Raw genomic sequence first — 15,045 nt, forward strand, 5'->3', positions numbered from 1 at the left:
CACCAAGCGCGCCAGACCCATGGCGAGTACCATCGTTTGGTGCAGGAGTTGCGTCTGGACGGCTATCTGTTCCAGCGCTATTTTAGGCTCAATATTGAGCAGTTCGATGATCTGCTCTCGCGAGTTGGCCCCCGGATCACCAAGGAGGATACCTGGCTGCGCAGATCGATTGGACCGGCAGAACGTCTCGCCATTTGCCTTCGGTGAGTTTAGTTTTTCTGTTTACGCACAGCATTTTATGATATACTGCGGCATAGTTTGCAAGCTTATCTACCAATGCCATTTTGTATTAGGAGCATGTCATTTATTAAAACGTTTTTGATGCAATTTGGTACAGGTTTATACTGCAGAGCATTGCATGTAGGCTAAAGCATACATTTTCAATTAGCCTATAATAAGTGAACCTACTTAAACGGCGATTGTTGAATTTGTATGGATTTTAATTTTTTTTGTTTGTTTGTTTTATTACAGATACCTTGCCACTGGGGACTCTTTTAGGTCCATTAGTTTCAGTTACCGTGTGGGGCTCTCCACTGTAGCCAGCATCGTCGGTGAGGTGTGTGTGTGGTCATCTGGGACTGCCTGGTTGCGGAGTTCATGCCTGTGCCACGCAAGGATGACTGGCGTGCCATTGCTGATGGGTTCCTCCACAAGTGGGATTTCCCAAATTGTGTAGGTTCCTTCGACGGGAAGCACGTTGTGATTCAGGCCCCCTCCAACTCCGGCTCACTGCATTTCAACTACAAGCACACATTTTCTATTGTGTTGCTTGCAGTAGTTGATGCAGACAATTTGTTCCGGATGGTGGATGTGGGTGGCTATGGGCGGAACAGCGACGGGGGAACTCTGTTCAACTCCCCTTTTGGTGAAGCCCTGAGGGATGGCACTTTGGACCTGCCAGAGGACCGTGTCATCACCGGAGCGGAACACAGGGGGCCACTGCCACATGTGTTTGTGGGGGATGAGGCCTTCCCACTGCGCCTCAACATGATGCAACCCTTCCCTGGTACTAACCTCGCCACAGACAGGCGGAACTTCAATTACCGTCTCAGCCGTGCCAGGATGGTGGTGGAGTGCACCTTCGGGATCCTCTCCAGTCAGTGGAGGATTTACAGGCGGGTCCTTGCTGTCAGCGCAGCAAAGGCTGAGGCTTGTGTGAAGGCCACCGTCATCCTCCACAACTTCATCCGGCTGCCGAGACCGAGTGGGGCCACTGACATGTCTGAGCTGAGTGAGGAGGGATCAGTGGGTCTCCAGGATGCACCACGTGTTGGCAGCAACAACGCCGCCAGAGCTGCCATTCGTGTGAGGGAGACATTCTCTGCACATTTCAGTGCAGAGGGTGCTCTATCCGGGCAACTATAACCGATCAAACAAAGGCTCTTTTAAGAGCCACCCATCTTGATCATATAAAAGCAATTTCCAAATTGAATGGGGGGGGGGGCTTTTTAAAGTACACATTTTTCATAGAACAATAACACCGTAATGTGAACCATGGACTTCTACAAGTATATTATAATTTCCTCAGAATTTGAACATAAATCCTTCTAAAGGGGTATATCACACGTAAGACAATCAGTGTTATAGAACAGTTACTGGTTATTATAGTAAGTAAATGATAGAACGACACTGGTTTGATTATCTTTAACTTGTTTATTGAGCAAACATAAAAAAAATTAAAAGCAGTTCAGGGTGCTGCTTCGACCTCTTACCCAGCCACATACACAAGTCTGTACATTTCAAACTTTACTTGCTGCTGCTTATGGAGAGGCAGGCGTTCCAGCGCTGGAATTAAGCATTTAAAAAAAATGCTCATTCTCACTAGGGACAGGGGTTGAGGTTGACTGCTTTTCCACCGCAGCCAGTATCCTGTCCTCAAATGAGGTATCATCCTGCGCCCTTCCTCTGCCTCTCTTCCTCGGTGGTCCAGGGGGGGTGCTGGAGGTACCAGGGACCACACTCGGGGGTCTGGGGGGTCAGCTGGACATTCCAGGCTGCCTCTGCCTAATCCTCGGCTGTTTCTATAACAGATTCGATTTCCTCTGGGCCTGGGCCTGGAGTGGCAGTGCCTGCTGACTGGCTGGCAGGGGATCTGTTTCCTCCTCCGTGGCTGTAATTCCCCGTGGTGTCCCTCTGTTCAACGAAGGGAGCCAGAAAGCCCATCACGGCAAAGTACCTCCACGGCCTATGGTCTGTCTGCCCTGCGCCACTCCTGGTCCTCTCCTTCTCCTTTTTTCTTTCTTTCATATACGAGTCACGAAGACCCTTCCACTTCTTAATGCACTCTTTGTCTATGAGAAAATATCACACACACACATAGAGGGAGAGAGAGATTAGAAATATTAAATCAATATATCCCCCACGGCTTCTCCTTCTATTGTTCATTTTTACTGTAGAGATTGCATGAGTATTTTACTGTCAGAATTAGCATTATTATAGAGTCAGGGTTATAAATAAGCACAGTAACGAAATTAGTACTTTCCTATGATAGCACTACTGATTAGATGATAAACTGCATTTCTTTACTATGTGCAACGACAATAATCTATTGTAATGTAATTGCAGTTTGTCATTGTGTACTCAACTCATGTGTGTGCTCATCATAAAATTAGCACTGGCAACCGGCCAAATGAAGGTTAAGCAAATTAAACATTGCAAAAATTTAACTCACCTTCGTAACCGGTAATCGCCGCAACTTTCCTCCATGCATCCAACCTCTTCAAAGAGTTTTTATACCAGCGATGCATCATAAATAATGGGAAAAGAAGCCACGGTCGCTATCAATTTCTCCATCTCCATCTTTGTTAATTGTAAAGTACAGGTAAACCTGCATCAATCAACCCCCTCCGCCCCCGGAGATGATGGAGATAGGTAGTTCCAGTTCAAGTGCTTTGTGCTAAATAAAGTCAATCATCGAACTACTCAAACTCAAACAACAATAAATTAAACGTTATATGTAACTTATTAGCAGCTAGCTTCTACATTGATCTTCAATTAAAGTGTTAGCAGCAAGCTAACAATAATGGTCGAAAGCTTCAATTAAGACCTACAATATTCTGTTTGCCCTGACAGCGTTCGTGTAGTATATAAACAACAAACCGAGTCGATGTAGACATATAAAAGTCGTGTAAACACCTTTATTCACATAAAATATTTCCCAGTAATAGAATCCCGAGACTCCGCCATCTTGCTTTGATTTTTTTGATTACTCCCGCCCTTCTGCACAACTTCAGCTGCCAATTCTCACACACGCTAAACTGATTGGTTACCGCGTGGTCTGCATTTGCATAAAGTTAAATCATCGTCAACTTTGGAAGGGAGGCGGAGGCGTTTCGTTGCTCGACAGACGGGCTATTGACGTTCTCATTCTATGCCTATCAATCTGTTTTGCTATCCTTGTTGATTTATTTGATACGTATAGGTGTTTATGTTGTTCAATTTCATATGTTAATTTAAAGTCGTCCAATTTCAAGTAACCCATTCTTCAACACTATCTGCTACCTTATCTTCAAACAGAAAGTAACGTTAGATCTCCATTGCAACAGCCTTTGAGGGTTTTGGAAATAATCGGATTTATTGCTTCCTTCATTATTCACAGCAAAATCGGGTGCAAACTCATCAGGGATGAAAAAGGTGACAACGATGCGAAACCCCTAGGAGGGAATATATTTCATATATAAGAACATTTTGCACATTTTAAAGTTCAAAGCATCAATCTGGTGCACTTTGACAGCACAATTATGAGGCTAGATCTATGGAAAACGTTGTGCTGTTGTAAACAATTTTGTGCTCTGGTAACAATTTCATCATAAACATTCCTGTGTTGAATGTTGAACGGGCACAGGCCAACCCAACCACCCACTCCAGTCCACTTCACCAAAGCACATTACGTCACAGATCGCCATCAGGTATTAAGCCAAAAAAAGGGCCAACTATCGGAACAGAAAATCAACAGAGGCTGCATCAGGCATGGCCTAGCTTCTCCGTGTTCTTGAAAAACTGTGACAGTGGGAACACATTCTTTTCCCTTTACACTACTCTTTGAGTCTAGCTTGTCAGGACAAGGCCCATTTGCGCCTGACTCCTAGTTGAGCCACAGTAATGGCATCCTCCTCCTAAAATTCTCTTATTCTGAAACCAAACTGAAGTAGGAGAGTGGTAAGTTTGTTCAGTTGCAGTGAAGCGCCTGGCAGTAGAAAACTGGTCAGTGCTTCAGATTACATACACATAATGTGATGCACGTCCCGTGCGGTCAGGGGAGGCAGAGCCTCATGAAAAGTAAAAGTCATTATGAACAGTAAAAAACAAATAATGATACAATAAATATTAATATGTATGTACTGATCTTTGCTTTAAATGTAATTTTTGTATGATTCCGATCATTTTAATAATTAAAATCGCTGAATTCTGTTCAAACAGAGGCGACTTGCGAGGTGAGGCAGCGACGAGCTGCGCCTCATCTCAGATTGTGCAATTCCTCACACACTGGGTTGAGCGCATGACTTTTGCTTTCTCATTATTTGTCATCACTGAAATATTTGTAGACACTTTTATTATATGTCGTTTGTATCCATATAATAGGTAATGTAATGTATTTCACGTTTGTGAAGAAGCTATTTAGGGGAGGCAAACCTAACCTCTGCCTCAATGAAGGGGGCGTGCGATAGCCTGGGAAATGGACTTCCAATCCAGTGAAGTGATAGATAAATACATAATGGGAGACCAATGCCAGAGCTAAAAGGTTTGCTTCAAACGACAGGACAGAAGATAACTTTAGTAGCTAAACTCCGGACCAAACTCGGCTGACGGCCATGTCTTATAAGTAAATGTACATTTTCCGGCGTTTTCACGCTTAGATTTTTCAAAAGTTACCGAGAAAAAGACACTGTACTATCCGATAACACCGTTATTGTAACCAGCAAAAATGGTTGATGTGATTTGCGAGGCGTCTGTCAGCCAACTGTCTGACATTAGCACGTTAGCCTAGGTTAGATAGTATAACGTTCTTGCAGCGTAGCCTACTAACGTCACACGTTACCGTAAATGCCATCTTAAAAAGGCCTCTCAAAACCAACGCTTTCACCCGAAAGACATGTCTTGTAATACACCTGTCTATTACGGCACCGAGGCAGCTACCTTCCATTTCGAACAGACCCGAATTAAAAAGCGTGCCTGTGGGGTCAGCCCTATGTTCCCACATTTCTAAGGATTTTTTTTTCACTGACAATTTTGAAAATTAGGCCCTATGTTCCCACGGGAGCGTGCCTATGTTCCCACAGCCCTATGTTCCCAGATTTATTTTTAAAAATTAGGCCCGATGTTCCCACAGCCCTATGTTCTAGGGTTAGGGTTTGGAAGCTAGCTAGCTCCTTCAAATCGCCAGCTACGGAATGGTGAACCCTTAACTACCAGGCAGGGGTAGAAATGTGGGAACTGTAGGAACATAGGGCCAAATTTTTAAATAAATATTAGAAATGTGGGAACATAAGACCTAATTTTTTAGAAATGTGGGAACATAGGAACGCTCCCGTGCCTGTCATGGTGACATGGGGTTGGCCAAACGAACAAGCTTGAAAAAAAAAAATATTCATGACGGCTTGCGTTCGCAGATTACTTGGAGGACCCCCCCCCCCCCCCCTAAAAATATTTTTATTGCAGATCTACACGAATCACACAAATTACATATTTGGGATAAAAAACGGCGAATTTCGCCGAAAGGTGACGAGTTTGCACCCCTAAAAATATATAATTTTCATTACATTTCATAGATCTATTACCAGCCTCTATGTAAAAAGGGCTACGCACACCTTGCGGAAAATGATAAAATTGAAGCCAGATCTATTTCTGAATCTTCAGTGCGGACATGGGCTGCGTTCTGTTTCCACGTCTGGTGTAGCCATTCTCATTGTTTACAACGGATTAGAACTCTGCTAGTGTCTGCACTGTGTCCGCACCGTGTCCGCAGTGCAGAAATTCCGCCCTTGATGTAGCTGCGGAAGGGAGGGAGTTGTGGGAGACGACTGATTTGTCAAATTTGCAGAAAAGTTGCAGTGATGTGTTAAAATTGCAACGTCGCGCTGAATTCGCAGGGAATCGTTGAATTTGCGTTAATAGTTGCGATCGCGAAATCCTGGAGGGTCTGGTTATTTCAGAACTTGTAGGCCTATTAAACTACTATTAAAATAAGGTATCAATAAGTGCCTATTTTGACATATAGCCCATTTTTTCTTCTTTTCAACATTCAATTGAACCAGCAATATTGCAACAAAATATGAAATAATTACAAAAAGATTACAAATTATACAAAACATGTCTTAACATTTCAACATTGCTAATGGGATAGGTGGGCCTGTCTGCGTTTTTGTAGCGCGTTCCAGTCCGGGGTGCAGGAGGAGAGCGCAAAACGCATATCAGGCACAGCATTCAGTCTGTTTCTGTGCTTTGTCTTCATTTTTTGTGGGCACAGAAAATCCCAATTCGCACATATAGTGTAGTAGTGAAAGGACTAAGCATATAAATACTGGCCCTACTGAGGACAGGATACTCTGACGAAATGCCTATCCAGAATGATGATAAGGTCACAGATCCATAGCTTCTTTGCAGAGTGCGATCGCAGCTGAGCTGCAACAACGCTGGTTACGTATGTAACCGTGGTTCTATGAATAGTGGAAGACCGCCAGAGGCAGCTAAACATAGTGGAAGACATCATGCGCCCGCACATTGGCTACGAGAACTTATTGATTGATTGTCATCTTGTGACACGTGGCGCCCTAAAGGTATATAGCCTACACCTGCGTCATGATCTTTCTCCAAGGTCATTCTCGCCATTCCGAGTGACCAAGGACTCTGGCGGTCTTCCACTATTCATAGAACCACGGTTACATACGTAACCAGCGTTCTATTTCATAGTTCCAGACCGCCAGAGGCAGCTAAACATAGTGGAAGATTTATACCACCAAGTCACGAGGAATAAAAAACACTTCAGTCATTTTGGTAAATTTCAAAACCTTTATTAATGAACACACAGTTTAATGCAACATGTACCTAGGCATCACTAGGGAGCACTGCTGCAGACACCGGAGGAAGGGGAACCACGTTCAACCGGTAAAACCTTGAAAATGTGGAGGGTGACGACCACGTTGCCGCGGAACAGATGTCGGCAAGAGTTATGCCCTTCAAGGCTGCCCAAGAGGTTGCCATAGCACGTGTAGAATGGCACCTCACCGAAGTGGGAGCTGCTTTACCAACCGAATGATAGGCACAACTGATGGCCTCTGTAACCCAGTGCGCCAGCCTCTGTTTTGAGAGTCCTGCCCCTTTCCGACAGGCCCCAAAACGGACAAATAGTTGGTCTGTTGTGCGCCACTGAGCAGTCGCTGAGACATAACGTCTTAAAGCACGTACTGGGCACAATGGCAAGCGTGACCCCTCATCAGAATGAAAAGCAGCCAAAGTGATAGGCTGATTAGCAAATTGCGGGGACTGCACTTTAGGCAGAAAACAAGGGTTAGGCCACATAGTAACCTGGTTGTCATTTGGCCCCCAACGCATACATGGAGCACTCACTGAGAGGGCGTGGAGTTCACCAACTCTTTTGGCAGATGTGATTGCCAGCAAGAACACGGTCTTCAATGAGAGCCACTTGATGTCAGCATGTTCCAGTGGTTCAAACGGTGGTAAACATAAGCTGTCAAGAACAATGTGTAAGTCCCAAGGGGCAGAAACAACACTCGGCCGTGGGTGTAACCGCTGTGCGCCTTTCAAGAAAGCCACCACTAATTTGTGAGCACCTAAGGAAACACCCTCCACAGGTGCCCTATGGGCTGAAAATGCCGCAACACATACTTTCAGTGTAGCTGGAGAGCGTCCCTCATCGAGGAGATGTTGGAGGAACTCAAGTACTGCTGTCACAGGACACCCAGAAGGATCTAGGCTGTGAGTACTACACCAAGCAGTGAAAAGTTTCCATCTGTTTGCATACATTGCTCTTGTGGACTGAGCACGGGCATTCAGAACAGTGTGTTTAACCCCCTCCGAACAGCCCATGACACTTTGGTTCCCCCCAGTGGCCAAACCCAGTTTCAGCTTGTCCGGGCAAGGGTGCCACAGGGAGCCCTCCATCTGCGACAGTAAGTCCTTCCTCAAGGGTAGTGGACTGGGTGGCCCCGCTGTTAGAGTCAGCAACAAGTGAAACCATGGCATGCTCGGCCACCTGGGAGCGATCAAAAGCACTCTGTGGCCCATTTCCCGAACCCGACTGAGCACTGCCCAGATAAGTGGTATCGGTGGGAAGGCATAAAGCAAGAGGTCTGGCCACTCGTGGGACAGAGCATCTCTGCCAAGAGACTCCACCTGTTCTGCAAACCACAGGCGACAGTGTGTGGTTTCCTTTGAGGCAAACAAGTCCACTGCTGCCGCACCGTACGTGTTCCAGATTAGCTGCACGATTTCTTTGTGCAGCCGCCAATTTGCCGGCCTTGGTCCCCCTCGGGACAGCGAGTCCGCTGCGATGTTGAGGTGACCGGGAATGTGTCTCGCACGTAGGGACAGGAGGCGTGTCTCTGCCCAAGTCAGAAGTGCCAGTGCCAGCTGAAGGGAGGGGAGAGACCTCGTGCCTCCCTGATGATTTATGTGAAACACCACTGAGGTGTTGTCGGTCCTGACCAGTGGTGTCAAAAGTAAACACATTCGTTACTCAAGTAGAAGTATTGATACTGGAGTTTAAAAATACTCTGGTAAAAGTTGAAGTATCGACTTAACCTCTTTACTCAAGTAAAAATAAAAAAGTACAGGCTCTAAAATGTACTTAAAGTATAAAAGTAAAAAGTAACCTTGATTTAAAAAAAAAAAAAAAAAAAAACATTTTTGGACTTAATATAATTGACACGACTGTAAGAAATAGAAGCTTAATTTAATAGTTGATGAGTGCTACATGGAACCCAAGATATGGTAAAAAATGTCATACAAAAATATAATAATGCTGTCAAAGACAACAAACTCGAAGAGCATGTTTTTCTCAAACTTTATTGGAATTCAAGTAGACCTCCACCCCATTTGCACATTCGTCGATCTATCAAGGGCCTTTGCAACTAGGTTCATAGTCTTCGCATATTCTGCCAGAAATGCAAGCTCGACAGGAGTAAACCTGTTAAAATAACAAATAATTTTTTTTTTTTTCATGGAACACCTTCAATTCAATAACAAACCAATTATGTAATGCTAATCATCTGTGCTGAGGGTTAGTAAATATACTGTATATATAGTGCAGCGTCGGAAATACACGAGGGCAAAACTGCCCCTAAGAAATATAATTTTGCCCCTGCTATCACTAGGAGAGGGGCAAAAAATGCCCCCATAAGTTCCTCTAATAATAATTTAATGAACTTGTCAAAAACATCGTAGCCTATATGACCCGGTCCAGTTGCCATAAAATGTTTTAGATTTTCGCCTTGACTGATTGTTGCGTGTGCGTGAAGAACCGAACATTCTAACAAAAATTATAAATGGAGCGCTTCTAAATCAGACCTGTGACTGCGAGTGTGAGGAGAAATGAGGATCAGCAAACACTGTCTCCGTCACCATCTCAGGTTCCAAAATATACGATTTTCATTCGAAAAATTTAAGCTAGATTGGCTTGGGGTGGAGGATGACGACGGCGAGAAAAAGACGCACATTTTTTTCAAGGCAAGTTGCCAAATCGTTGTCAATCCAGCACAGGCACACTGACTCCATCAAGGGGAGCGAAAACATAAAGAAATACATGGCCGTTTATCACCAGGCGCCAAGCAACACGCCATCGCCTACGGTGAATGATAACTAGTAATAATATATATATATTTTTTATTTAGTTCGGTTTAGCTAGTTAAACGTCAGCTAGTTAAACGTTAGTTAACTAGTCCCATCTGTATTTCCTGTACTATGGTAGGTACATGATTAAAGGTAACAAAAAAAATCAATAAATATAATAAGTTATTATTATAAAAAAGAAAGACAAAACTTATAATTGTTAATAGTTGTTTAATTTTTTTTTATAATAACAATAAATAACCACAAAGAAATAAGAATACAATTGAATATGATTGTCTGATTTATGTTTTCTGTTTGTTTTTTGTTCCAAAAATCTAAGAAAACACTTTGAATTTGTAGAGTACTGCTTAATAGTCTTATTATTGCCTTTTGATGACAATCCCCCATATACTCTAAGCCTAAATAAGTATGTTTATTAATTTGAACATAGTTAAATGTTATTTCACAAGTTTCAAACAGGGCCCCCAATTTTATTTGAAATGCCCCTGGATTTCAGTCAGTGGGGGCAAAAATTGCCCCCTAAAAAATGTGTAAATTTCCTACCCTGATATAGTGTTTTATAGCTTTTCAATTCAAAGTGAAAGAATATAGATATAGTTATTATATAAATTAAAATGGGCAGGTACATATATGGGTATTTTTAGTCGCATTCAAACCAACCGGACAGCTCAAAACAAATGTGACACTAAGGACTACATGAATTATTTTGGTGTGATACATTTTTCAGTTATCTCCCAGGACAATCACAAGCCTAACTAACACATTTCCTGTGGGAAACACTGACACATAAACTTAATATTAAATAGCCTTATATTAGCTTACTACTGTGCAGTGGCATTTCTACATTAGGGGGGAAGGGGGGCATTGCCCGACCAGATCCCCATGGCGCTGTTTTGCAGAAAGCTCAATCTGTGCTTTGTGGCAAAATATATCTTATTTTATTTAATATGCATAGTAGCGTGAATGTGTTTGTGAATGTGTGTGTGAGAATAAGCTTGACTCACAAGCATTATAGTCCTGTTTTGGAGTAATTTGATTCATGTGTGTTTCTGTCTGTGTGCTTGCTCTCCGCTGTCCTTCTCTGCTCTGTGGGCTACGGCGCAAGCTTAAGACCGTTGCCATGGAAATATTAATGAGCGTGAACCACACAGGCCAAAGATAACATTGGGAGATGGGGCACTATCAGATGTGCCCCACGAAATCTGCCTAGCAACTCGACTCGAATATTGCGAAAACCGCGAGAACTGTACCCTGTGACCAAGAAAAAAAAACTATAGTCAGATCATATCAGACAGACCAATGCCAGTAACGTTACTGCTAGTTAGCTATCGCTAGTTTTCGAGTATTTTGGACGTTTTAATTCAGACTACAATGAGGAATGTAGACTATTTTACTGAGGTGACATAACCTCATACAAAATCGCCCCACCAGAAATGTCAGGCTAAAATCGACACTTGCTACTGTGTAGTACATTTTAGATCGTGGTAGTGAATTAGCCTACAGCTTATTTGTCAAATATCACAGAGAGCTAACTAGGTTAACCTGTAACTTAGGATCCTTCAGTAGGCAACTGCTAGCAAGCAAACCAAGGCATGTTGGCATGTTCCTCTGCTAGCCAAGCTGTCGCAAGCATTGTAAATCGACCATTATAATAATAATAATAATACAGAGCTTACCTCTACATGTTTTGAATGGCAAAAGTACGTGGTTCTTGGGTTCAAAAAGTTTGCCTTCTTCAGACATCTCGACAGAGTTGCCATCTCTTTCTGACACTGCCATTGCCGCGCGTTGTGTATCATTTGTTCGCCTCTGTTGTCTTGTTTTGCGTCATGCGTAAAGAAGATGGATAGCTAACCAATGAGTGTTATGGGTTTCTATGCTTCATCCAATTACGCTCGAAATCAGAATATCTGGATGGCGCTATTGATCTGTATTGGATGGCGCACATTTGAAACGTGTGAAATAAAACCGGAACCAAGAGTAACGAGCCTGTTTTAAAAATGTAAGGAGTAGAATGTACAGATACTTGTGTTAAAATGTAACGAGTAGAAGTAAAAAGTTGCCAGAAAAATAAATACTTGAGTAAAGTAAAGATACCTAAAAATTCTACTTAAGTACAGTAACGAAGTATTTGTACTTCGTTACTTGACACCTCTGGTCCTGACTAACACGTGCTTTCCCACCAGGGCATGCTCGAAGTGTTTCAGAGTCAGTAAAACCGCCTGCAGTTCCAGGACGTTGATATGGCACCGTCTCATGTGAGGGTCCCACTGACCACTCACCCCTTGGCGCTGCCACACGCCCCCCCAGCCCATGCTGGAGGCGTCCGTTGTGACCACCTCTCTGCATGCAGGAGGTGGACCCATACTCACTTCGGACAGTAGGAAGTCCTCCTGCCACCATCGAAAGTAGACATGAGCTGCAACTGTCGGTCACCCGCACCATAGTCCGTCTGTGATGGACTGCGGACAGGCGTAGCGCAATCAGCCACCGCTGGAAAGGTCGTAAGTGCAGAAGCCCCAGCTGAATGACCGTGGTTGCTGCCGTGAGCAGCCCCGCAAACCTCAATAGTTGGATATACGGGGTCCTGTGCCCTGTGCGGACTCTCGCTAGGGCATTCTGAATTGCTTCCAATCTCTTTCCGGTGAGAGTGGCACGCATTGCCCTGGAATCCAAGTGCATGCCGAGAAAGTTTACTGACTGGGCAGGGAGGAGACAGCTTTTCTCCCAGTTCACCCTGAGGCCCAGGGCCGTGACATGGTGTAAAAGGTGGTTGGCGTTGGCTGTTGCCTGCTCTGGGGTCGCTGCATACAGAAGCCAATCGTCCAGGTAAGGCAAAACTAAGATGCCCTCCTGTTGCAAGGGTTCCAGAGCCACTTGTATGAATTTTGTAAAGACGCGGGGCGCCAGAGAAAGCCCGAAGGGAAGGACTCTGAACTGATGAGTCTTGTGCAGAAAACTGAACCGAAGAAACTGTCTGTGCTCCACTGCAATGGGCACATGAAAATAGGCTTCCTTCAAATCTATCGTGATGAACCATGCACCCGGCTCTATGCCTCGAATCACATCCGCTGTGCGTAACATACGGAACGGTAGACGCTTGAGGAATCTGTTCAAACGCCTTAAATCCAGGATTGGTCTGAACGTGCCATCCTTCTTTGGAACTAAAAAATAATGGGAGTAGAATCCCCACACACAAACCTGAGGGTCCAGCTCCTCTATGGCACCCTTTTGCAACAACTGCTGAACTTCTGCAGCAAGGGCAAGAACCTGACATGAGTCCTTCACTACAGTGGGACGAACATGAGCGCAAGGTGGTGGTCGGCGGCGAAACTGCAAACGATAGCCTTTCTCGAGTGTATCAAGGAGCCAATCATTGGTTGTTATTGCCCTCCAGTGTTGTAGCTGAAGCGCTGAAAAATGAGTTGCCGTCGACCCCAGCCGGTCAGCGGCGCCTGCCTGCTGATTCGTTGACCCTGGGGTGACGCTGAAATGGAGGCTGCCTCGCAGGCAGTGGATGAAAGCGTGCACTCACAGGAGCTCTGGGTGGCGGTGGAGTGGGCCTGCGGTGCTGGCCACGGGCAAAACCACCACGTGTGTGCATTGGTCCACGCTGCATTGCAGAGACATGGCGGGGTGCACGAATGCCTGGTTGCGGCTCTCTGAAGGCTTGGCGCCGATCAACATGCTGTGAGCGTGACTCGGTTACGCGCATCCTTCTTTCCAAAGCCTCCTGTGCGGCTGGCCCGAACAGGTGACCAGGTAGCAAAGGTAACTGACGCAGGTTGTTACGACACCCTTCAGGTAAGGGTGACTGCGCTAGCCACACCTGTCGTCTCGCATGGGCGAGGAGACCCAGTGCCCTGCCACAGTCACTAGCTATTGCACCGAGTGCTTGGAGGGAGGCATCAAGCAGACCAGACATGGCAACATCTTGAGGGGCTGAGTCCGGGGTGGAATGTAATGCCAACAGCAAATGACCCATTGTGTTGCCAACGCGTCCCAATCTAGCAACAGTGTTGTAGGTCTTGACCAGAGCATCATCAGTACGCCTACACTCCTTATTGGGGCAGCGCACATCTTGCCGTAGAGCTTCATCGGGAGAAACAATGAGAGAAGCTACACAGGGCTCCACCGCAGGCATTGAGCCAAGACCGGTGGCATCTGGTAAGCTCATTACCGCCATCATGCGAGCAGAACGATCTGGACGGAATGTCAGGGCTGACTGGAAGGCTGTTGATACCACCTCAGTGAAGTCCTTACAGTGAGGCACTTGTGCACGCTTTGCTTCTGGCGCAGAGCGGCACAGTAGGTTGGCAGGGCCCAATGGAGCTTGGGGCAAGTCCAACTTCAGCCTTGCGAGTGCCATGCTGATGTTACCACGTAGTGAAAAAGCCACAGAAGAGACTTCGCTCCTGGTTCCTGCCTCACTGCCACTAGTTGAGTGCGATGAGGACCGCTGTGATGGTGCTAGCATTGCATCCATGGGAGGCTGACCATGGGGTTCAGCAAACAAAGAATCTGTGGCTGCCACTGACAGAGCATCAGTATCTTGTGGCTGCATGTCAGGGAAATTATCAGGCAAGGGGAGAGTGTGAGCATGAAATTGTGCCACACCTCCTGCCTGGTCAGTGTGGTCCTCAACAGTTGTTATGGCAGGATCTGCCAGAAGCGCTTGCAGCTTTTGAACAGTTGAAGTAAGTTCATCCATTCGCTTTGCCAGCTTAGTGGATGAAGCTCTGCGCTTTGACTTCGAATGCTCCCTGTCCTCCGAGTGCCCACGTTTTGTACCACGCTGCTTACCTGTCGCTGTTGCCAAAACCCTTGATGTATTTGGAAAGGCACTGGACAAGCGGAGTTGACGCCGCTCAAGCGGAAAGATGCTGCATTCAGGGCAGGGGTTAGATAGCGCTGCTTCGAGATGCTCCATGCCCAAACAGGAAGGACAGCGGTCATGCCCATCAAACCTATCCATCCCAGCAAAGCATTGCGTGCAAAAAGCAGAATGCTCCATTGTTGCGTTGATTCAGTGTTCTGAAAGCGCTCAACAATGACACAGAGCCGACAGGTCGGGTATGTCTTAAATTGATTTAGTAAATGCAAAGTTAGGCTACTATTTTTACAACCGAAGGAACCCTGGAACCCGAGGGTGTTCGTTGGAAAAAGAGCAATAATTCCGAGCGAGGGAACCCTGGAAACCAATAGGTATTCGCTGGAATAAAAGTTTACTTACCGGAC

General features: G+C 45.3%; 1 protein-coding gene and 1 pseudogene across 1 annotated transcript; one reads left to right on the forward strand and one right to left on the reverse strand.

The window, feature by feature from the left end:
• The first annotated feature begins 278 nt into the window (after positions 1-278).
• Positions 279-1,703, forward strand: LOC116218259. Its single transcript, XM_031559178.2, has one exon. The coding sequence runs from the start codon at positions 598-600 to the stop codon at positions 1,363-1,365; it is 768 nt and encodes a 255-aa protein (XP_031415038.1). The 5' UTR covers positions 279-597; the 3' UTR covers positions 1,366-1,703.
• A 5,922-nt stretch (positions 1,704-7,625) lies between these two features.
• On the reverse strand, positions 7,626-8,787 carry LOC116218260 (annotated as a pseudogene).
• Positions 8,788-15,045: the final 6,258 nt, after the last annotated feature.

This window comes from Clupea harengus, chromosome 21, assembly GCF_900700415.2.
Source record: "Clupea harengus chromosome 21, Ch_v2.0.2, whole genome shotgun sequence".
Classification (NCBI taxonomy): Eukaryota; Metazoa; Chordata; class Actinopteri; order Clupeiformes; family Clupeidae; genus Clupea; species Clupea harengus.

Coding starts and splice junctions, on each gene's coding strand:
- LOC116218259 (XM_031559178.2), top strand. CDS start 598: ATGCCTGTGCCACGCAAGGATGACTGGCGTGCCATTGCTGATGGGTTC.